Genomic DNA, 21,554 nt, shown 5'->3' with positions numbered 1-21,554 from the left:
GGATGATGAGGGGGATCTGCGCAGGGGATGGCTCGCTGAGGCTGTGTCTGTGTCTGCAGGTTTGCGGTACCCTGAACCCTGCCTTCTGCTTTTCCCCAGCCCGGTTTCTGCATTTCTCTGTTTCCAGATGAAGCTGGCAGGGTCACTGTTAGGCAGAGCGCTTCCTGCACTGCTGGTGTCGTGCCTTCTCCTGTTCTTGTGCTGCTTGTCTCTGCAACTGTGTATTAATGAGTGCTTGTGCACAGGGAACTTGTCAGCCTCGGGGGAGGATGCTCTGGCCTTCAGAGCAGGATTACTATTGCAATTCCAAGGGACTTCTGTCAGGCTGAAAGTGTTGCTTTTCTAATCGACTGGAAGGCAAGCTCTTGCTCAGATCTTGGGGATTTGAGCTCTGAAAGAACTCTTTTTCAGGCTGTTTCTTGCATAAACAGCTCTGTAAAGTGAGCTGGCCCTCTGAGGCTGCAGATAGGCAGCAGTATCAAAGGCTTTAAGTCTCTGTGGTCTTTACAGTGGCTTCGAGAGCTTTGTCAGTGAGCTGAAATAGAGATGTTGTCAGTGCTTTAAAGCTGGGGAGTTTGCTAATGCACTTGATGGGTATCCCCTTTCAGTGTGCATCTCACTGTGGAGATGTCCTGTGTATCCCCAGCTTGGGGGTTCAGGTGAATTTGAAGAGAAGTAGCTGTTTGCCAGTAATGTGGGGGGGTCCTCATGTGTTTTCCCTCCTGGGGTGTTTTCCTCTTGAAACGTTATTTTCACTTATTGCTTTTCTTGTCATGGAAGAGACCTTTCCCTCCTTGTTTGTTGGAGAAATTGAAGCTGTGGCTCCAGCTGGGTGCCCTGTATTCTGTAGCTGTGTGCTGCTTGTTGAGCAGGAAAGCCTGGAGTGAGGGTGTTGCTGTGGAACAGTTCCTACCCGGCACTCCTGGTCCACAAAAGCCAGCACAGGAGGTGCCGTGTGATTTAATTTCATTGTTTTATATTGTAGGCAAAGCTCTTGAGGGCAGGTTTTGCATCAAGAGTTTCAAAGCACAGTTCCCTTTGTGGATGTGGCTTTCGTTGTGCCAGAGGCTTTCTGTGCGTGCAGAGTTCTGGAGAGACAATCCTTCCCCTTCCCATGCCAAGTCAATAGGACGCTAAGAAAATATTCCTAGGATCTTCTCAACTGATGTCCTTCCTGCCTCTTTCTTTGGCATCAGGTTTGAGCTGTTCCACTACAGTAATTCTAATCAATCTGGCTTGAAAGAATGATGAATCAGAAATAAAAGGTAGAGAGAAGTGCAAGGGGCAATCAAGGGAATCAAAAGGCTTCTGTCTGAGTAATGGCAAAATAAACCATGGAAGATCTGGCTGGAAGGGAATCTTGTACTGATCAGTTTGCATACTACTTTTGAGGGTGATTTAGAGTGAGAGTTCATCTGGTTTTCATCTTGAAAGAAAAAGGGCATCTGCTGAAACCATCAGGCAGGAGATTCACATCTTCACATGGACACACTCATCTTCTGACAAAAGGACAGTTTTGTGCTGCCTGTGGAGATGTGTTAGAGCCAATGTACCTCACCCCAGTCACACTGGGCACAGCAGTGGGTGAAATGGACCATCCCTCTGTTATGACAATTTCACTGTCAACTTACAGGGTGAGTGACTTACCTCTTTATTTTTCACTGGACAGTTTCATGCTTTGTTCTGTGACAGAATATCTCCCATCCCCACCGAGCAGAGGCATCTCTTCTTGTTGGAAATACACGAGGAGTGATTCAGGGAATCACAGGAGGAATGTCCTTCAGGACGGTGGTGCTTTTACTCTGTCCCCCTCTGTGTTGGGTGAGCTGTTTGCAAACTAAGATTCCAAAGTCAGCAATTACAAAATGGATCTTCTTTTATCAGGACTTGGGAATCTGAGAATTGTTTTGCCATACAGCAGTGTTGCTGTTCTAGATCATTAACTGCATCATGCAGAGGTACAGGCCACTGAAGTTGGTGGAGGGAAGGGGGAAGTGGAATCTGCTCTGCCATCCTGGACTTTTCATCCTTGGTGCCCACTTCAGGCAGCTGTTCTCTTCAGAGTCCTTTTTGAGTCACTGTCAAGAGCTGCTTTGAATTTTCCTCAGATACACGAGGATCACTGGCTGCAGGGTCTCCAGACTCACTCTGCCTTTGTTCAGTGACCAGTCTTGTGCCATGTCTGGGAATTTCATCCTGCTGGGGCTTGCCCTGCTCCATGGAGATCTCTATCTACTATCAGCATCTCTATCTACTGACAGTATCATTGGGCAGAGTTTCATTACAAAACTTGACCTTGTTTGACTTGACTGAGAGGTTGCAAGAAGCTGATGAGAGCGGCCAGCGTGGCTCAGGGCAGGGTGTGACAGCACCTCTGCTCGAGTTGGGGGATGGTTATTGGTGACAGGCAGGATCTGCACCACAGATCTGCTCACCTGATGTAACCTGGAGCTCCTCCATAGCTCTCAGGTCCTTTAGGATGGAAACTTAGAGGAGGCACCATTCAAACCTGGATGCTCAGTTTCATTGTGCTGCTGGCTGAGCGTTATAAACTGAATGACTTTAACCTTCCACTTTTATTTTCCTAAGGAATCTTCTGTTTACAGGATCTTAAATTACAATGCTGTGTTATACCAGCTTGCCTGATCTGCTTGCCATCCCTCTTCCCTTCTCCTTTGCCATCTTGCTCTGCTCTTTTGTTCTTTCACAGAACAAGCCTCACAGAAAGCAGTGGAGGGAGGCAGCAAACAGGGAACAAATCGGCATTCACAGATTTCTAATGAATTTCTGCAGCTGGGTCTGAAACTGGCAGAGCTTTCTGGGGAAACACAGATAGCAGAGAGCCATGGAAATAGCCAGGTTATGAAAGCATGAAAAATGGAAACAACAGCCCTGGATGTCAATGCTTGTTGTGCTTCTGAGGTTTCATTATAGCGTAATGTAAAAGCAGCTGGTTTTGCCATCATTTGCTGCGTTTTGCTGGGCCTAAGAATAAACACAGAGACTAAATTATTTGTGACTGATGCTTTAATGTCCTTGGAGTTCAGTGGTCAGGGAGCTGAACTGAGTGTTTGTGATAGCTCAGTCGTTTCTGATTTATCAGCAAATTTAGGTCATTTTGAAAGTGGGAGTTTAAACAGTAGTTGATAACAGCAACACTCTGGATCTACTCTGCTTTTGAGTGTTAATTGGATGCCAGATTGCTGACATAGGTGTGATCAGATTAGTTCTGTGGGTGAAACAGCAAAAATGCTTCGTCAGGATTTTATACTTAGGGTGGTTAATGTGTTGTTTTGTCCTACTGTCAGCTTAGCTGCTGTTTTCACTTCAAGGAATATAAATATTTTTATAAAAACCACTCTGCTAATAAACAGAAATTGTTGAGATGGATGAAATAAAGTCTCAGTTTAAATTATGAACCTAATTTGGAGCAAGCTGGGCATACGGTGCCTTCCAGGAAGCAGTGAGCTCTGTCAAAGATGACAAGCTTTGACCTTTCAGAGGTGAACAGCAGACTGGGATGTGCTGCTCGAGGCTCAAAATGAGCATATTCTAAGCCTGAACTTCATTTAAAAGTCAGCTGGAGTGTTAAGGCTGCAGTCTCCTCCCCAGGTTGCTTCAGCAGATTTCTCTCATATTCTTGACTGCAGGTGAATTACATGTGTCCACTATTAAGTGTTTTATAGCTGGCTGTGGACATTCCCAGCCAGATAAATTAAGCAGAAGAAGTAAGTCGTATGCCTGGCAGGAAACTTGGAGATCAGAACATCCAAGTCCTTGTATCCTGTGCACTCCTGTGAATGGGTCTGGGTCAGGCAATCTGAGACACTTCCAACACCAAGGTTATTTGACCTCTTCAATTTAGACAGTCCAGAGGCTTTAAAGAGATCTCTGCTCTCCGGGCAGGAGTAGTCTGTGTACAATTAACTGCACTTGCAGCTGGTTTTACCTGTGGATGGATTCTGCAGCTTTTCAGAGTGATGCAGGAGGCCTGGCAGTGGGTTTCAGGATGCTGCAGGTTTGGGGATTCCAGCTCAGAGCTCCTTTCTGCAGGAGGTGATGAGGGTGATCAGAATGATGTTGTCTTGCTTCAAGTCAAGGACTTGTCAGCCAAGAATGAAAAAGCTACCAAATTAAATATAAATACCAGAATAACTTAACTTTGGGAATCCTATTCAGACCTCCAGTGAGGAAGTCCTGTAGGAGTGTTACAGTATAGTATATTAAAAGTAATTATTTAGTTAGATATAGTATATTAGATATATAGTATATTAAATACTGTGTTCTCCTATTTTCCATCTGTCAACCACTTAAAGCTGTGAGGCTGTCAGGCTGAGCGAGCTTGAAGATATTTTTGAGCCTTCTTTTGAGGTTGTTCTGAAGGTGTCTGGCTCTGTAGTTGGAGTTTTAAAAATGCACAATGAAATTTAGGCTCCCTAATGAGCACAAGGTATTGTTGATAAAGCAGGTGATTGCAGGTGGAGGGTGCTCAGCTAAAGCCACTCAGTCAACCCAGTTCTTCAGACAGAGCTCCAAACTCCTGACCTTTGGTTTACAGCTGTTGTGTATTTAACCTACTGTAATTGGAATTCACCTGGAATTACTGTAAGATTAATTTTCCAATTTCCTGAAAAGGTGTTAAAGGAAGAACTTTAAGCTGGCCCTCTGTTTCACAACACATTCCAAGCCCTTAAAACTCAAAGCTTGCTGCCATCTGACCCCATTGCTGAAGCTGTGATCCTGGAGCTCTTCTCCAGGGAATGCTCCTCTTGTGCCAGCTCCTGCTCAGCTGGTGGTACCCAAGTGCAGATCTGCCTCAGAGCTGGGCAGCTGGCTCATTTTGGAGTCCCCTGAGCATGGGCTGAACTGCTGCTGGTCAGGGCTGCTTGCTTAACATCAAGGACCGATTTGCACTTGCTCTGTTGTGCTTGCTGCAGTTTAAGCATAAAATTTTGCCCTAGTAAAGCTGCAACCTCTTCACTGTGCATTGAAGGGGATGGCTAATGAAATAGGAAAACACAGGTGTTCATAAAAACACTGTGGGACCTCTCTAAACTTGCTTTGATTTGGTTTCCTCCAGTCACCAGTTTTAATTTTCTCCTTCTCAGTTAGGGGCTTCTCTCTTTTTTTTTTTTTTCTTCCTTTTTTTTTTCAGCTTGGGAGTTTATTGTGCTGAAGGCTTTTATTTAGCAAGGCACATGATGAAATGACAGCATCATCTCTCAGTGAAGTGCATGAATATTTCTAGCATAATGCCCAGAGTGTCATCAAGGACACACTCTGCATTTCACGTGCCTGTTTTGGTCAGCAGTTCAGTGCTGAGTAAGCAGAGCACAAAGCACAGGGGGCAACCAGGTTGGTGAGCTATGAACACCTCCAGAAACCGGGAGAAATTTGGAGAAATGCTGGTTGTGAATGCTTTGTGAGAAGCAGCAGGGATTTTAGGAATGAGCTTTAGGAGAGGGCTGTGGGCACAGCAAACTTCACATCTGGTTTGGTGGTTCTGTTGCAACAGCTGGGCTTTCACAATACTTACTGGAAGGCATTATTTTCTCCTTGCATTGTCTAAACACTCTGAGCACCAAAACAATGTGATTTATGAAACTCAATGAATATAAAGCTCATTCTCTATTAGTTCTTAATCATATGTGGTTGTGAATCAGCAATGAAGTAGCAGCTGCTGTGAAGATTGTCTAATTTCTTTCCTTGTTAGTATTTAAAACTCTCCAGGCTTAGTGAGCTTCCCACTTACTCGGCCTCCACCTTCATTCAAATTACACTCCATTTCTGTTCATTCTCATCTGTTCCACAGGCTGTGTGACACATTCTTCCCTTGCATGTGGCTTTGCTGGTGGAGGAGTGTAGGATTTTCTCCTGGCTGTTTGGGACCAGCAGGAAAGCCCCTGGTGCCCTTTCAATTTTGCAACCAAACCTTGAGTAGGAACACCAAGCTGAAGGAATTAGGCCTCCTCCTTCATCCTGGGCTCTCACAGAGGGACCTGCTCTGTAGCCTAGAAGTATTTTTCATACTCATGTGGCTCTTTTCAGTTTACCCTTTAAAATGAAGAAGTTAAACTAGCCCTGCTGTGAGACTTGTATTTATTCTCTGGCAGGCTGGTACTTAAATGTCAGAAAGCTCCTGGGACAGGCCTGCAATCCAAGTGCATGTTTGTGGTGCCATAAAATAGTGAGAGCTGACTTTGTGAGGAAGGAGCACTGGGCTGTACACTTACTGTTGGTGATGCAAAGTGTCTTTCTTCTCTGCCTCTCAAGGAGCATCTGAGCTGGAGCCGTCCAGCCATGAAAATGGCCTGCTTGGTGCTGGGCTCTTCATGACACAGATCCTTTGTGAAGTCATTTGTTTTACCAAAGACATGGTTTTGATGTGATTCAGTGTAAATGCAGTCTGGGCTTCTTTTGGCTTTAATTACTGAGAACTTGTTGCTCCCAGTGAGCTGTACTCAATCTGCTTTTGAGCAGGAAACTCATTAGTGTGAGCGCCGAGGGTGGTGAGGCACAGGGCACTGATAGCAGAGCAGGGATGCTCCCACTCACACACTCTGAAATCTCTGCATGTCTCCTGGGCTGCAGGAGAAATGGTAGCTGCTAAAAAGTAAGGTTAAATACAAGGAGTAGCTTTCTTAATCCCCCAATGCCTGGATTTTACCTGGTGAAGCCCAAGCACAATTCATATGTGTTTGTTGTCTTGCCTTAAGGAATGAAAACAATACAGCTTTAAAATATGTCTTGGAAAAACAAAGCTGACAGGTATGTCTTCCTGTTGTAAACAGGATTTGGGATCTGGATTTCTTGTGCAAATTACCTTTGACAGTTGTTTTTAAGCTAGTGCTTCCAAAAACCAATAAATGATTTTTTGTCCTTGTTATATTAATAACTCAACCTCTTGACAAATGTGATCATACTGAGGCCTGTAAAGGACATTAGAAAGGAACATCATAAAAAAAAAAAAAAAACAACTAAAGTGAGAAATAGGAAACCAAATTCTATTAGGCCCTAATTTTATGCAGTAATTAAAAATCCTTGACCTCCCCCATTCTGCTCATCTGTTGGCAGTATGGATGGCTAAAGAGCAACAGAGGGTATCAGCCCTGCTGCTAATTTTAGCCCAGTGCCTGGGGTGTGTGGCTGTGCGTGCATGAGCATCTGCAGGGCCATGGATGCAGCTCCAATAGAAACAAATCCACACTGCTGGGCCCCTTGGAGGAGGGGCAGCTTTGGCAGCATCTTCGAACAGTCCTGATGCAGGGCTTGGTGATCCTGGAGGTGATGAGAACAAGGGATCACAGTGTAAGAAGAACTCGGGGTGCTGTGTTGGTGGAAACATCTGAATGTTGGTTGAACTCTGGCTGTGTGGGGGGCTCAGAGTGCGGCCCTGTCCCTGAGAGGGATGGGGGAGAAACACTGTGAGAGGTTAGAAGCTTTCAGTTTCACTCTTCAGGAGGCCAACTGGTCAGTTCGCCTGCTGTGGCAGAAATGCAGCACCCAGAAGGGCAAAATGGAAAGGAGCTTCGAAGTGGCCAAATGGCAGCTGCACCGTTGGTCGCTGTCAGGCCCAGTATTGGGGTTAAGACCCCACTTTAAGCGGTTAAAATGAGATTTGTGAGGGCTGTTTGTTGCAGAATTTGTGAGTGCAGAGTGGGGCCATGAGTGGCCAAGGGAGTGCCTTAGAGGACTGTTAGTGGCCCAGCAGCTGGAGTGGATGAGGCTGGTCTGTGCCTGAAACCACATCTGGCAGCACAAGGCCAGCATCCCTTGCATTCAGTACCTGCTAAAGAACTTGCACACTTCCAGCTGCAGCAACATCTTTGTCCTCCTGGGTGTCTGCAGGTAGCCCAGTGCAGGTGGGAGGAGGGAGAAAACTCTTGCCAAGCTAGCAGAAAGGTCAGTGCTCTCTAATCTGGAGCTGTGACTTAACAAGCTTTCTTCTTTCCATTCGTAAGACAGGACATGTAGGGATTACCATTGCTATACATAGATTGCTCTTAGCTGTGTCCTGTCCTGCTGGGAGCACTGCAGAGCTGTGTCACCCTCAGGGCTGGGGATCCCACTGCTGCTTATGCAGTGTCCAGCCTCTGCAGAATTTCAGTGGGACCCTGGCAGGGCCAGGAGAGGACAACTCTGAAGCTGGAAGCACTCAAACGTTGGGTTTCTCAGTGGGAGATCCATCAGAACAAATGTGTGGGCTGGCTACTGCTTCCCAGGGCAGGAGTCAAAATGTAGCTCTGAAGCTAATTTGTTGGGTTTTTCCTGAACACAGGGGGGTTTTGTGGGCTTTTTTAAGTGAATGTTCAGCTGGTCAGGGATTTGGCAGCGGTGTTGGATTGTGTGAGCCCGGGTGTGCACATGGAGATAAGGAGCCAAGGCGTAATCCAGAATTCCTCTGCTTGATAGCCCCTTATCTCTGGGCATGGGCTCTGTGTGTTTTTGCTCTTGATGGGTCCCCTCGAGGTTCTGGCTCTGTAAACACAGTTGCTGTTTTTAATGATCTGGGAGTGTCCTGCTTTGGCTTTATTGGCTCCTGAAACAAAAGGCTGGGAAGCACCCAAAAATGAGCTCCTGGTTAGGGACGTGCAAGTACCCAAACCCTCTATAGCTTGTCACAGCAATGACTGGTGCTGGCAAACAGGCATGTTTGGATTTTGTCTTAGAATTACAGCCTGCTCCATGGAACCCATGAACATTTTAATACTGGGTATTTCAATTTCAAATCGCCGGATCACACATGGGTAAGGCTGCATAGCATAACTCAGCATATGTAGAGATGTTGGTATTCTTAGTATTTAGGCTGCTTTCAGCAACAAACACACTGTGTAAACCACTTAAAATCCTTTGAATTCCATGGAGCAAAGTAAGAAGTGTATCCTGGGTGAAGCTGCTTAGCACAGCATAGGTGACTTGACATTTTTTTGTCATCAAAGTTAGCAGTCCCTGGAGTGACCCAGTGCAGCCTGTTGTGCAAGTGTGAGTTGGCTGCATGAGAAGAGCACTCAAACTAAAGCAAATACATGGGTGTGTGCATATTTATAAGTGCACACTGCTCAAAAAGTGTCAAATTTTGCTGCATTCTCCCAAGTACTACACTAGTGACTCTCGGAACATGTTGAGGGTGCTGTGTTGCTGTGAAATGTTAGGTTGGGCCTACAAACTGTTTCAGGTACTCTGGGTTAATAAGAATTCTTTACATACACCCCGTTTTGGGATTTGAGGGAGAGTGTCTGGCTCAGCGACAGGGATTCCTCCAAGGTGACAGCTTCGCTGAGGGCAGAAATTATTTACAAGTGTAGCTAAAAATGAAGTTTCCTGTTGGCAGAGTGGGGATGAGTCATTGTGGTTCTGAGTCAAGGGGTGGGATCTTCCCCTCGCTGCAGTGGGTTTTACTTCCAGATCTGCTCTTGGTTCAGGTATTTGGCACTCTCGTCCCTGTTCCTGAGAAAACAAGGGGGTATTCAGAAGGTGTAGCACCCTCACTGAGTCTCCACCATGGAGTTAGGAGTGAGGATCTAGCCATGGCTGTCCCAATCCATCCTGTTACTCACACCAAGCATCCTTTTACAGAACTAGGTGCTTTTTTTGTCCCAGTGCCCACTGGCATTAGCTGTGTTTTCCCTCTGCTTGCCATACACGGCGTCTCTCTGTCTCCATCCAGCCAGGTCTCCCCCGGGAGGGGAGGAAGGTTGTGGATGTTACCAACTGCTTTAGAGCCAGGAGGTTTGCAGTTACTTCCTCATTTCATGAAGGTTTTTTTACTGAATTTTAGATGCTAGATTAAACTGGAGAGCTGTGTAAATGTGAAAGTGTTAAACGTTCCTGTGCCATTCTTGCTGAAAAGCAGCAAACCAGTAATAATTTTAAAACTGAAGTGCTGGTGGAGGGTGTTGAAGCTGTGCCAGGAAAGTTCTCCAGTTGCACCTTAATGGCTGTGCATTTGTAGGAGGCAGTCTCTAGCAATACTAAAGGTGTTAGTCCTGTGGGAGTGCTTGCCTCCCTTGTGTTTGCAGAAAGGGACACTAATTTTTCATCCTCCTACCTGTTTGAGTTCTGAGCTTTACTTCCTTTTAAGAGTGCCTGAACAGTGCAGCTGAGAGGCTGCTCTGCTGCAGCTTAAGGTTTGATTTTTTTTTTTTGCCAGAAGCTGCTCTTGTCAAACCAGAGTCCTGTGACTTTTGTCTTATTGTGCTGTTTCTACATTGACTTCCATGGCAGCACTGCCCATTAGTTGAGTTCCAGTCTCACTTGGGAAGAAAACCTTGGGCTTGAGCACACATAGCTTGTGCTAAAAGTGTAGCATAATGCATGCTCAAACAAAGGCAGAAAATGCAGACTCTGATAGTTGTAGTGTCAGCTTTTTGCTGGTGGAGTGCATTGTTCCTATAGAAATTGCAGTCAGAGTTAAACAATTCATTTGTAAATCTCTACAAACAAAGAAAGACTTGACTTGGACAATAGTAATGCATCTTACTTTGGCAAAGTCTGGTTTTTTTTTGCTTGAACGTAATATCCTATTACTGTTACACTAACTCACATGAGCCCTACTATTATTCTTGCATCTTCCATTCTGGGACTTCACATGGATGCCAAATACTTTTTGCTTCCTCTAATAACCCTCTCTATTGTTTCTCAGAGAGATCTGTCAGTTTTATTGAGCTGCAGCCACAGACTCTCAGTCTGCTGACTCCTGGAGCTGGAGACAGCTGTTCTGAATGGGGAATGCACACAGATGTTTGGTCATCATACAGATGTACCTGTGTCTGAGCTTAAATTGATATAAAATTATTTATTCCCCTGCCTTGATGGGAGGATCTTTTTGTGACATTCTTGCCAGATTTTAAATGAGTATTTGGCAGCTTTTTAGGTTTAACTTATAGGTAGGTGTTCTTCTGTGTGGCAGATAATGAATGGTCTTGTTGATGAAGTTGCTATAAATATGTACTTCAAGGGTCCTAGAGGGGGAAACAAGTTCTTGGCCTTTTAAGAAACTTTAAACTCTTAGTTAAGCACTCTTGCAACAAAACAAAAATCCAGAAAGCCTGCCATGCATCCTAAGAGCTCATAGATCTGTTGCAGTTCATAAACTCAGAGGCCATGAACTAATGCTGTTCACTCTTCGTGGTGTTGTGCATTTTGCAGAAGGCGTTTTATCTCCCAGCGCTGCTCTCTAGACTTTTTAGAAGACATAGTGGAATATGCCAGTGTCCGAAGGTACTTGTTTTCAAAAGCAGCATTAACCTCAGCTCGTTGCATGCAGTCCTCTCCTCCCTCCACCCTCTTCCACGCCAATCTCTGAGGTCCTGCATGCTAGTGCTGCCATCTGATCATAAACTGGCATGAATTTTTCTCAGAACCCTTAACAGATTTGGCTTTTTTTTTGTTTGTTTTTCTTTTTTATCATTGCAGAACCAAGCATATATCTGGGTCTCCAAGACACAAAAGTTTGAAGAAGATGCACTTCATCAAGAACATGAGGCAGTATGACACCAAGAACAGCAGGTAACGTGGACATTGAGATTCCCCTTATACATGTGTGCAGCAGGAAGCAGCCTCCAGTTCCTTGCAGTGAGACATTTAATATCAGTGAGAATTAGAGAAGCCTCTGGGGCCTTGTTAGGTATATCCAGACTTCTGTCAGAGGTGGTAGGTGCTCATATCTGCTACATTTGCAGCAATACACTGATGATTCTGCCATCCTACTCTGAGGAGGTTAAATAATTCTCTCTTTTCTTCTCTCACTTTTCTTATTTCTCTCACTTTCCTTATCTCTGGCATAGAGAGGTCAGAGCTGAGAATGGAGAAGCCATTAAGGAGAATGGTTTGGTTTAGCCAAATTCTTGGCTCATGGTTGCTGAGCAGAAGAGAAAGAGAGGCTGCAGTTATGTTTATAATTAATGGAAGTGTGAGGTTTCATCTAAATGTAGAATATTATCTATATCTTTTCACAAGGTTTATGTAAAAATTACATAAATATAGATATATCTTTAAGGACTGGGATCTCCTTTGAGGAGCTCCCAAGGTGATGGCAGGTCCTAAACACTGAGGTTTGATAGAGAGCCCCAAGAACCTGCAGGGTCAATGTTAAACCTCTGCTGTTCTGCTGCTTTCTGAAAATGTTAAATCCATGGCAGTATCTATGACTTGCAGAGCAAGATAAGAAGAGCCTTGTGTTAATACCCCATAAAAAGCTGCTTTGTAACTTCTGGATATTAATTGATACCCTGATCTTTCCCCATCTGCTTACAGGATAGTGCTGATCTGTGCCAAACGAACCCTGTGCGTGGCGTTTTCTATCCTACCTTACGGGGAGGGGCTACGGATCAGGTGAGTCTCCTCAGCTGCTCTGGGAAATGTTAAAATGTCTGCTCTGTTGTTTCAAGAGATCTCCTGCAATGAGTCTGCTTGGTGTCTCCTGCTCTGAAGCAAGTGAACCTATTCAACCTGGCATTCATGTGTAAGGACAAGAGCTTGCTGTCAGAGCAGACAGCCAGACACTGCCACAGTGTCAAAGTGTTCATTCCAACTCCAAGAGAAAAATACTGGAAAAGGCAGACTTTTCTTTCAGTGTTTATTCACGTTTCAAAGCACTCCAGTCCTTTGAAATCTCTGAAATCAACTTTGAACAGATAATGTGATTGGCTGCTGAGTAGATTTTCTATGCTCCTGAAGTGGTCAGAAATCAGCTGTCTTTAGAGCCACCAACAGTGGTGTCAGCAAAAAAGCACAGGGAGTTTCAGGGAAGGGTGCTGTTGCCTTCAGTGGAAATTCTCAAGGTTTTATAGTGAATTTACACCTAAATGAGTTAAAGATGCTCTTCTGTTTCTCAGTTTTAAGCCGTGAATGTCACTATTTGCAACCTAAGAAAGGCAGAAACAGTTTGGACTGATTCACACTGCTTTTAGTGTTTGGACTACATTTTTGTTTACAACTGTCAGTATGATCACTTATGAGAAACAAAACCCACAAACTGGATTTCCCTGCATCTTTCTTCAGTCCCTTGTAAAGTTTAAGTCCATTCTGTGAAGGTCTGTTATCTACAAATATACCATACAAAACACTAATTCTGTTCTGGCAAAACAATTGTGTTGTCACTTCTGTCCTGTCAGTAACTTATGGACAGAGGAAACGGATGCTTAGTCGTGGGAATTGTATTGTATGCAAATACATGCCATAAAAATAGTTGATGGGAAAATATTCTCCCACATAATAGAAAGGCAGCAAGGTCACTGGAGCTATTTCAGAGCAGTTCTGAGCACTGTGCTGTTCTGCTTGCAAGCTGGCAAGGCAGTTCTTCACTTGAAAACTGGAATTTGTATTGGAATATTGGTGACAAAGCCACGTGTGCTGCCATCATTGGCACACAGAGACCTGAAGCTTCATTCTGAACTTGAGCTTGTGTGCACAGGAGTTGCAAATTTGCTCTTGAAAGGCAGGTTTCTAATCCTGGAAAACAAGTAATTTAAATCAAGCTTGCTGTTATGTGTTTGAGCATTAGAGGGTTGGGAATGATGTGGTCTTGTGCAGAAAGATCATATTAAAAACAGTTTACCTTCAATAGGTAGATTGGTAGATTTGTGTTAAACTGAAATGAAATCTGATTCTTTGGTTAATGAACATCTCCACTTTTTGAAAAGAGTAGTTAAAAACTAATGCTCTCCTGGAGGTGGCATGGAGGGGTTGGCTTGTTTCCACACAGGAGAACTCTGACCTGGTGGTGTTGGTTGGTGTTTACCATGGGCAGCTGGGCTTGCATTCTGTAATAGTGCTCTTTCTTACCTGCATTTAGTGACCTGAAAATGGAAGGACAGAAACAGCGACATCCTTCTGGAGGAGTTTCAGTGTCTACTGAGATGGTGCTTGGACTGGAAGGAGTAGAGCTGGGTGCTGATGGCAAGGTAAGGACATTTATTTTTTCACCCCAGGACCATTTCATGCTGGGGCAAATCAATTTATGCAGTGCTTTGCTATCCATTTTGTGAGAGCTGTGGCTTTTCAGAGCAGTGGAAGTTTTAGACCCCTAGTTTGAAATTGTGGCTTGTGATAATGCTTCTTCTGAAGAGGCTGCTGAAGCTTGTGATCACTTCTGCCTCTGTTTCTGGAGACTTGAGTTCGCTTTGCTATCTGAGGCAACATGTGAGTGAAATTCTGATAGAAATATGGATGAAATTCATACTGCTTTAGTTAAATTTATAATGCCAGAATTTTACTTGTGATTCTCTCCTTTTCTTTGCCATCCCACCAAATCTTCTACAACAATTCATTTTAAAGTTGTGGAAACAAGGCAAGCTTCATCCAACTTTTCCCTTCCTCCTGTCTCACAAGCTCCCCACTCCCAAATCCAGACTCTAGGGGACTCTGATTTGGAAAATCCCAAGTGTCTGGAAGTAAGCTTTTCAGTAAATTTCCCCCCATAACCACTACAACTTTCTCTTCTTTCAGGTTGTGTCCTATGCAAAATTCTTGTACCCGACCAACGCTCTGGTTGTTCGCAAAGCCGACGCCTACGGTGCTGTTCCCCCCTGTCGAGCCAGTGCCCCCCGGAGTCTTCCTGGGTCAAGATACAAACCTGTGACAGCAAAAACAATACCAGCAGGGACAGACATTGGTAAGGACAGCAGACAGCTCTGTCATCACTGGTGCACACAGCAGAAAAGGCAGAGATTTGTCTGAGACAACTGCAGGTGTGTTGTTGGGATGGAGATGCTGCAGCTCGTTAGTGCAGTGCAAATGATGAGCCTTAGGACTGAGGCTTCCACAGACTCCTTACAGCCTCCATATATCTGGCCTAGTTCTGTTTATGCCATTCAAGAGGCACAAAGCTTTTCCTTGGGAATGTAAAGTTTTATATTTCTCACCAAGAAACATCTGGTGTACATAGATCCAGGTGGTTCTTCTTGCCTTCCAGCACAGTAACAATGCATAAGCCAGAGTTTGAGCCAAGAATCCCTTCTCTTGTGTAAAAGAGCAAACCTGACAACAACTCTGCTGTCTGTTAGGCTACAACAAAATAATTGTCTTAGGTAGTTGTTTTCTGGGTATATTTGTAGATGCAAACTCAGTTTGCACTAAATCTAAAATGGTCTGTCAGGCATGATGTGTGTGTGGTGGAGAAAGAGTTTGTGTGGTTTATTTAATTGTTCTAATTTGTGACTGGTGCATTTATAAAATGCATGCATGTGCCTGTAGCTGCAATTTGCCTGTACTTTGAGATCTGCCAACACCTAATGTTTGCTATTTGAAAACTTTCTTAAGGAGGAAACGGGGAATTTAAAGCTCTTCTTCTGATGACCCAATGTGCTTTCCTCATTCCCTCAGGAAGTGAAGCTGGAGAAGCTGCAGAGTATGATCCAAATCTTCTGGATGATCCTCAGTGGCCCTGTGGAAAACATAAACGTGTTCTCATCTTTGCCTCCTACATGGTGAGTGACTGGCATACCTGAAAGAGGAGAGACTCCCTGACAGATCCTCCTATAAAGAGCTTTTTTGAGGAAGAAAAATTCTTCTAGGAAGAAAAAGTGTTTTTTCTGATAATTGATTAGGAAAAATAGAAACTGTTGAGTTTGTACAGTGAGCTTGTCAAAGGCCAATCTGTCTTCATGCTGTCATTTACTTCTTGTAACCATTTGCTTACTATTTTTTTAAAGACTTTGTTTATAGTTGGGATTCAACTTTGGGACATTTCAGAAATGTTAAATTGTGAATAATAAAACTCAAGTTTGTGTTTGCATTAGTGTTTTTGGAAGAGTTGTTTGGCTGTCGGTCCTGTTCACAAGACAAATGATAAATTTTGCTTCTTGCATTTCAGACTACAGTTATAGAGTATGTGAAACCCTCAGACCTTAAAAAGGATATGAATGAAACCTTTAGAGAGAAGTTTCCTCATATCAAGCTGACACTGAGCAAAATTAGGAGGTAAGAAATAAGCCTTGAGTAACAAGGACATCATCCACACTGTCTGAGGTTGCACTTGTATACAGCAAATACTGTATCTATTAATAGCATATATGATTAAACACTAATCTCCTGTTGTCAGCTGAGCTGACTTGTAGGATGACAGCCCTGTACTGGAATCTTTAGGATGCTGAGAAAGGGTAACAGTTGGTTTTCAAAGTTCCACCTCAAGGGTTTTGTTTCACCAACTGTGGTGTACTAACACTAGGAGCCAATTAACAGTGGAGTAGCATTAGCTTTGAAACAAACCCTTGTAACCTGATTGCTTGGCTGCAGTGCAATCCCACTCCAACTGGATTGGCTTTCTGGGCCCTCTGGCTATTTTTGCCTTTCAATTACCAGACTTACTGATGACTACAGACTCTAACAAGATTGTAGGATAAAGAGTGTTAGATCTGGGGAAACTTGGTAAAGAAAAGCTTTTTGTGGAGGCCACACAGAATTGCTTATCCTTGAGTAAATGCATCTGGTTGCTCCTCACCAAGATGCACTGTTGCACTTCAGAGAGCTGTAATCTTGCTGGTGTTACAGGGAGATTGATGCAATCAGAGCCTGTTGAAACAGCCAGCTTGAACACGATTCTGCTGAGTCACCAGGGCCAGGTGTAGCTCAGCTCCAGGGGAAGGTTTGCTTGGGCAGTCTGTCCTGCCCGAGTCCTGCATGCTCCTCTTTGCAGCAGTTCAGAGCAGTGTGTTCCTGCAGAGATCATGCAGCTACAGTGTGGATGGCAGCCCTGGGAGGAGCCATCCACCTCCAAACCTGCTAGATGCTGAGGTGAAGGGCTGGCTGTGTGGGGAGTGTGGGAAGCAGGCTGCCTTCCCCTCACACCTGGCTCTTTCACAAGGTGTCTACCAGACAGGTCTCTGTGCAGCAGCTGCTGTCATCTGCAGGGCTCTGCCATGGTTTTCTGTAGATCAGAGTGGTTCACTCTTATCATCTGAATCACAAACCAGTTTGGGAACCCAGAAGAAATCCTGCAGCAATAGCCTGTGTGTCAGTGAGGCAGCTAAGCTCTGGTGTTTATGGGCAGATGAGGAATTGTCCTACCACAGTGGATGTTGTCAGCCAGGTGAAATCAGTTTGTGCATCAGCACCAGCTGGGCTTTTCCACTGTAGGATAATACTTGTCATGGCTTTCCAAAGAGGAGTCTGGCCCATGTGCTCCTCTGAGTTGCTGTGCTGCAGTATTTCTACAGCATTTAATAAAATCTGTCATGTCTGGGGGGGTGTCTTTTCTTCTATTCCCAGTTTAAAGAGAGAGATGAGAAACCTGAGTGAGGAGTGCAGTCTGGAGCCAGTGACTGTCTCCATGGCTTACGTTTACTTTGAGAAGCTCGTCCTCCAAGGCAAACTCAACAAACAGAACCGCAAACTGTGTGCTGGTGCTTGTGTTCTGCTCGCAGCCAAGATCAGCAGTGACCTCAGGAAACACGAAGTGAAACACCTAATAGATGTAAGTGCTATGAGCCTTGTTCCAGCTGCTCTCAGAACCTCCTCCCTAGCTCATAGGCAAAGATTAAATGCAAGGTTTTCAGTGGCACGTGCTTGCACAGAAGACCAGCTCTTTCAGTTTTATGTCTCATTAGGGCTCTTCCTTGCTTTGTTTTTTTTTAATTCATTAAAACTATCTGCCTGGTGCAGGCTAGTGTCTTACTGATCCTCCAGTAAAGTTATTTTTGCACTTGTATATGTTTGCCAGAGAAGCAGTAACACTTGTGTGGGTGTCACAGCTGAGCTGATAAGCTGGTTTAATTCTGAAAATACAGCTCAGGCCGTGCATCACAGACTTAATCTAACAATGCCTTGAAATCACCTGGATTAACTGATTCTTTCTCCCCTCCTTTGTTTTGTTTTGTTACCACCGTGATAGAAACTAGAAGAGAGATTCAGATTCAACAGAAGGGATCTCATTGGTTTCGAATTCACCGTCCTCGTGGCTTTGGAACTGGCTCTGTATCTCCCTGAAAACCAAGTTTTACCTCATTACAGACGGCTCACACAACAGTCTTAACCAAAGCTCCATCCCAGCCAGCATCCAGCTGTGCTGGTATCCCACCCCAGGATGCTGCCTGTGGAGCTGCCACTGGCTCAGCTCATTGGGAAGGCTGCAGGGTGATGGGAACTGCTGAGGTCTGTGGACACAGATGCCAAATCTGGGGCATGGTACGAGAAGAGTTATTGAAATTCGTTTTCTTTCGGACATTTAAAGCACAAATGTTCACCAGTCAGCTGTCATGGCTGCTTCTTATTCCTTATTTATCTTCCTGGTTTTACTAAAACTGTTCTTCCCTATGAAGAATACTATGGTATTGGTTCTTTTTATTTTATTTTGTTTTAAGCCTTTATTGTATTCCTTGAAACTGAAGGAACATCACTTCCATTCCAGTGCACCATAAAGTTCAGATGTTTCTAAGAACCTTCTCACATTTTTACATTAACGAAATGCATACTTTATTTTTTTAATGATGTGCCTAAAACTGGCTGGTCTGGTACCAGTGCTTTTTAAGTTAGTTCCGTTATTTAGTGGGGAATCCTGAATTTGTATAGCCATTTATTCTTTACCTGCATTGGCCTTGCATACAAGGAAAACAATTCCAGTATATCTGCACTAATAATATACAGGGCATCTATTCTATGATCTATAAGTAGCGAGGTTGAAATTACTCCAGTTCAATTTATTTACTATAAATAACTTAAAAACATACATTTTGTTTTAGAAGGAAAATTGGTTTGAAAACCTGTCATGAAGTACCACACATTGAGTGAGGTAGCTGGGAAGTGATTGCCATCCTAATTCACTCTTGAGTGGAAGATGAGCACTTGACTTAGAGCAATCTGCTGTCAAATGCATAATTTAGGGGTTTTATTTGTTTCTCTGTTCTGTAGCCTGAAATAAGCACCTTTTTTAGGATTGACTGTATTATAGATGGTCTTATCTGAGCAAATATGAAGCCAGTAGAGTTAGTGCTGCCAACTGAGGACAATGAAACAAAGCATGCTCGGTATTTAAAATGCTACTTTTTTTACTCTCTGTTCTTCCAAGCGTTGCATCACTGTGATGGTCCTCATAAAACTGGCATTTCTTGCACATCTGAGCAGCCACTACTGGCTGGTGCCCAGCAGCTCTCTAGAGTTCAAATAACTTCTCTGCCTGTTGGCTTATTCCTTCCTTTATTTTTACAGTATCCAGGTTGGGAATGAATTCTTGATCCTACGTGGAACCTCCTGTGGTATTGGCTCTTGGGTTTATTTTCTGAAGCAATATTATTGATACAAGTTACTGGGTCCCTTTGCAAGGAACAAAACTGATACTTGGTTATTCCAATGAGAAAGCTGTAATTTAAGTTTGACTCCTAAACTGCCAGGCCTCGTGCTGAGGTCAGGGACTTGCTATCCAATATGTAAGTAGTGTAAATTCCTGTTCCTTGTATTAAATATTGGTTGTAGCCAAAACCAAAGCTGAATCCTTGCTCTTCAGCTGTGTTTTGTCTGAAGCTAATTTGGCTTCATTAGAATTGCAGCAAACTTTACTGGAGCCCCTTCCTCTCTGAGTGGGTCCCAAAGTGTATTTTTCATATATAATAATTACAGTGACTATCAAACCTTTTGTAACTGTGTTCAGCTGTATGTAGCTTCAAATTATTTGTGTAAAATTTAATATGCTTGTGATTTCTCTAACACAGAAGGACTTTCCAGTCTCCAGAAGTGAGATGTAGCTAATAACTTAGACAATAAGCTTGCCAGATATCTTCCAAAAGGTTCAAAAAAATTGCCTACTAGTTAAACTTTCTACTGAATATAACTGTCCTTGCATGCAGAAATAGTGATGTACTAAACATCTAGTGTGTAATGAGCCTCCAAATTAGCAAACAGTGGTGCAGACAGCTGAGGTGCTCCCCCACTTCTCAAGGCATTGTGGAGGGGCCAGAGGTACAACACAGCAAAGAAATTTCTCACAGAACAGCTTGATTGGTGTGAATGAAATCTGAACGTGTCTTTCTCTGGGAACTTCTTTATTTAGTGTATAAAGATGTTTCTGTAACAAAATGAACTTTCTGAGGGAACAAAACGCACTTTGGTTTGCAACACTTTGCAGTCTGTATTCAGTGGAAGTTTGTCTAGTTCAAGTGGCCATTTGGGCTGAAATTACACTCCCAGGACCTGTGGGTTTACGTCATAAAACCGGCAAGCTTTTGTTTTCTTCCAGGAGAACAAATTGGGATAAAGGAGCATTAAATTACAGAAAGCTGAATGTTGTCTGACAGTTATTCTAGCCCTTGGCTCGGGCACACACTCGAGTTGGGAAGCCAAGGATGACGCAGGGCAACGAGGGCTGTGCCAGCTGTGTCTGACAGAGCTCGGGCTTGGGGTGATGCTGCCCAGAGCCTGGGGCTTGTGCAGGAACCTGTGTGTGTGCAGGGGCAGCAGGGACAGCCAGCCCTTCTGCAGGGATCCTCCCGCAGCTCCGCCTGCTCTGCCCGCCGCGTTCGCCGTTCCCAGAGCGCAGCTCGCAGCCCTGTGCTGGAATCACTCTTTTTTCACCTAAAAGCTGCCACCATGTGGCAAAGGACTCTCAGTACCTTGTGTTCACAAACAGCGTGGGACCAGAGCCAGACCTGCCGGTTCACGTTTGCACAGCCAAACTCCTCCTGCTCTGAAGAGAAAGCTTTACACCGAGGGGGGCTCTGGTGCTTTGTGAAGGTGCTGCTGGGGTGGCTCAGCACGGAGAACTCTCTTGAGAAGAGCCTGTACATTTCCTGTAAACAAAAACTCTTCTAGTTTTGTCATATTCCATTATTTAAAAGTCTCAGTTGCAGCTTGTTCTGTTTTGGGTTTTTTTGTTTGTTTTTTCTTCTGTGAAATTAAGATGCTGTGAAATAAAACCTGGTTTTGGTACATGGTTTGTAACCAAATGTCTCATTTTGGAGTAACAGAATTTGTGGTGTTGGAAGGGCCTTGTGGAGATCACCCCCTCTGACCCTGCTGCTCAGGCAGGGCACCTGGGGCAGGTGACACAGGAATGTGTCCAGGTGGGTCTGAAATGTCTCCAGAGATGGGAGACTGCCTGATGTCCCTGGGCAGCTGTTCAGTGATCTGCCACCCTTAATGGAAAATTATTCCTCAGGTTCAGGTGGGATTTTTTTTGTGGTTTTGTTTATGGCCATTTCTCCTTGTCCAGTTGCTGGGCACCACTACAAAGAGTCCGGCAACATTTTCTGATAGGCCTTGGGGACATCTGTACGGACTGAGGCGCCTCTCTCAGGCCCAGCTCCTCCGGAGTCCTCCTGAGAGAGAACCCCAGGCCCCTCATCCTCGCCGGGGCCTCCACGGACCCTCTCCTGTAGCTCGGAACACTCTGTTGGTTTCCGCGGGGGTTCCGGGGCGCTCTGCTCACACAATCCCACAGGGATTCAGGACGGCAGGCACCTCCGGAGCCCATCCCGTCCAACCGCCTGCAGCGCCTGCGTTCGGAATGGCACCTGAGGGGCCCCCAACGAGAGGCAGTCCCGGGGGCAGGGGTCCGAGCCCCGCGGCCCCGAAGGTCCAGGCCGGGCCCCGATCCCGCTCCCCGCAGCCCTGAAGGGCCGGGCCGG

The 21,554-nt window shown here is 44.7% G+C and overlaps 1 protein-coding gene across 2 annotated transcripts; it reads left to right on the top strand.

The window, feature by feature from the left end:
* The first annotated feature begins 9,759 nt into the window (after positions 1 to 9,759).
* CABLES2 (Cdk5 and Abl enzyme substrate 2) lies at positions 9,760 to 20,856 on the top strand. 2 transcript variants are annotated; one of them, XM_031058041.1, is made up of 9 exons: positions 9,760 to 11,220; positions 11,416 to 11,508; positions 12,256 to 12,333; positions 13,796 to 13,904; positions 14,449 to 14,614; positions 15,325 to 15,428; positions 15,815 to 15,921; positions 17,209 to 17,413; positions 17,838 to 20,856. In XM_031058041.1, the coding sequence occupies exons 2-9, from the start codon at positions 11,462 to 11,464 to the stop codon at positions 18,087 to 18,089; spliced, it is 1,068 nt and encodes a 355-aa protein (XP_030913901.1). In that variant the 5' UTR covers positions 9,760 to 11,220; positions 11,416 to 11,461; the 3' UTR covers positions 18,090 to 20,856. The 2 variants fall into 2 exon arrangements, with proteins under 2 accessions (XP_030913901.1, XP_005422205.1); XM_005422148.2 differs by having other exon boundaries at positions 17,831 to 20,856.
* Positions 20,857 to 21,554: the final 698 nt, after the last annotated feature.

The sequence above is a fragment of the Geospiza fortis genome, unplaced genomic scaffold, assembly GCF_000277835.1.
Source record: "Geospiza fortis unplaced genomic scaffold, GeoFor_1.0 scaffold188, whole genome shotgun sequence".
Lineage (NCBI taxonomy): Eukaryota > Metazoa > Chordata > Aves > Passeriformes > Thraupidae > Geospiza > Geospiza fortis.
This window is presented reverse-complemented; position numbering and strand designations above follow the sequence as displayed.

Excerpts from the sequence above, each read along its gene's own strand:
- CABLES2 (XM_031058041.1), top strand. The coding sequence starts at position 11,462 with ATGCACTTCATCAAGAACATGAGGCAGTATGACACCAAGAACAGCAG. Across the intron at positions 11,509-12,255 it reads TATGACACCAAGAACAGCAG|GATAGTGCTGATCTGTGCCA; the intron begins GTAACGTGGACA and ends ATCTGCTTACAG. Across the intron at positions 15,922-17,208 it reads ACACTGAGCAAAATTAGGAG|TTTAAAGAGAGAGATGAGAA; the intron begins GTAAGAAATAAG and ends TTCTATTCCCAG.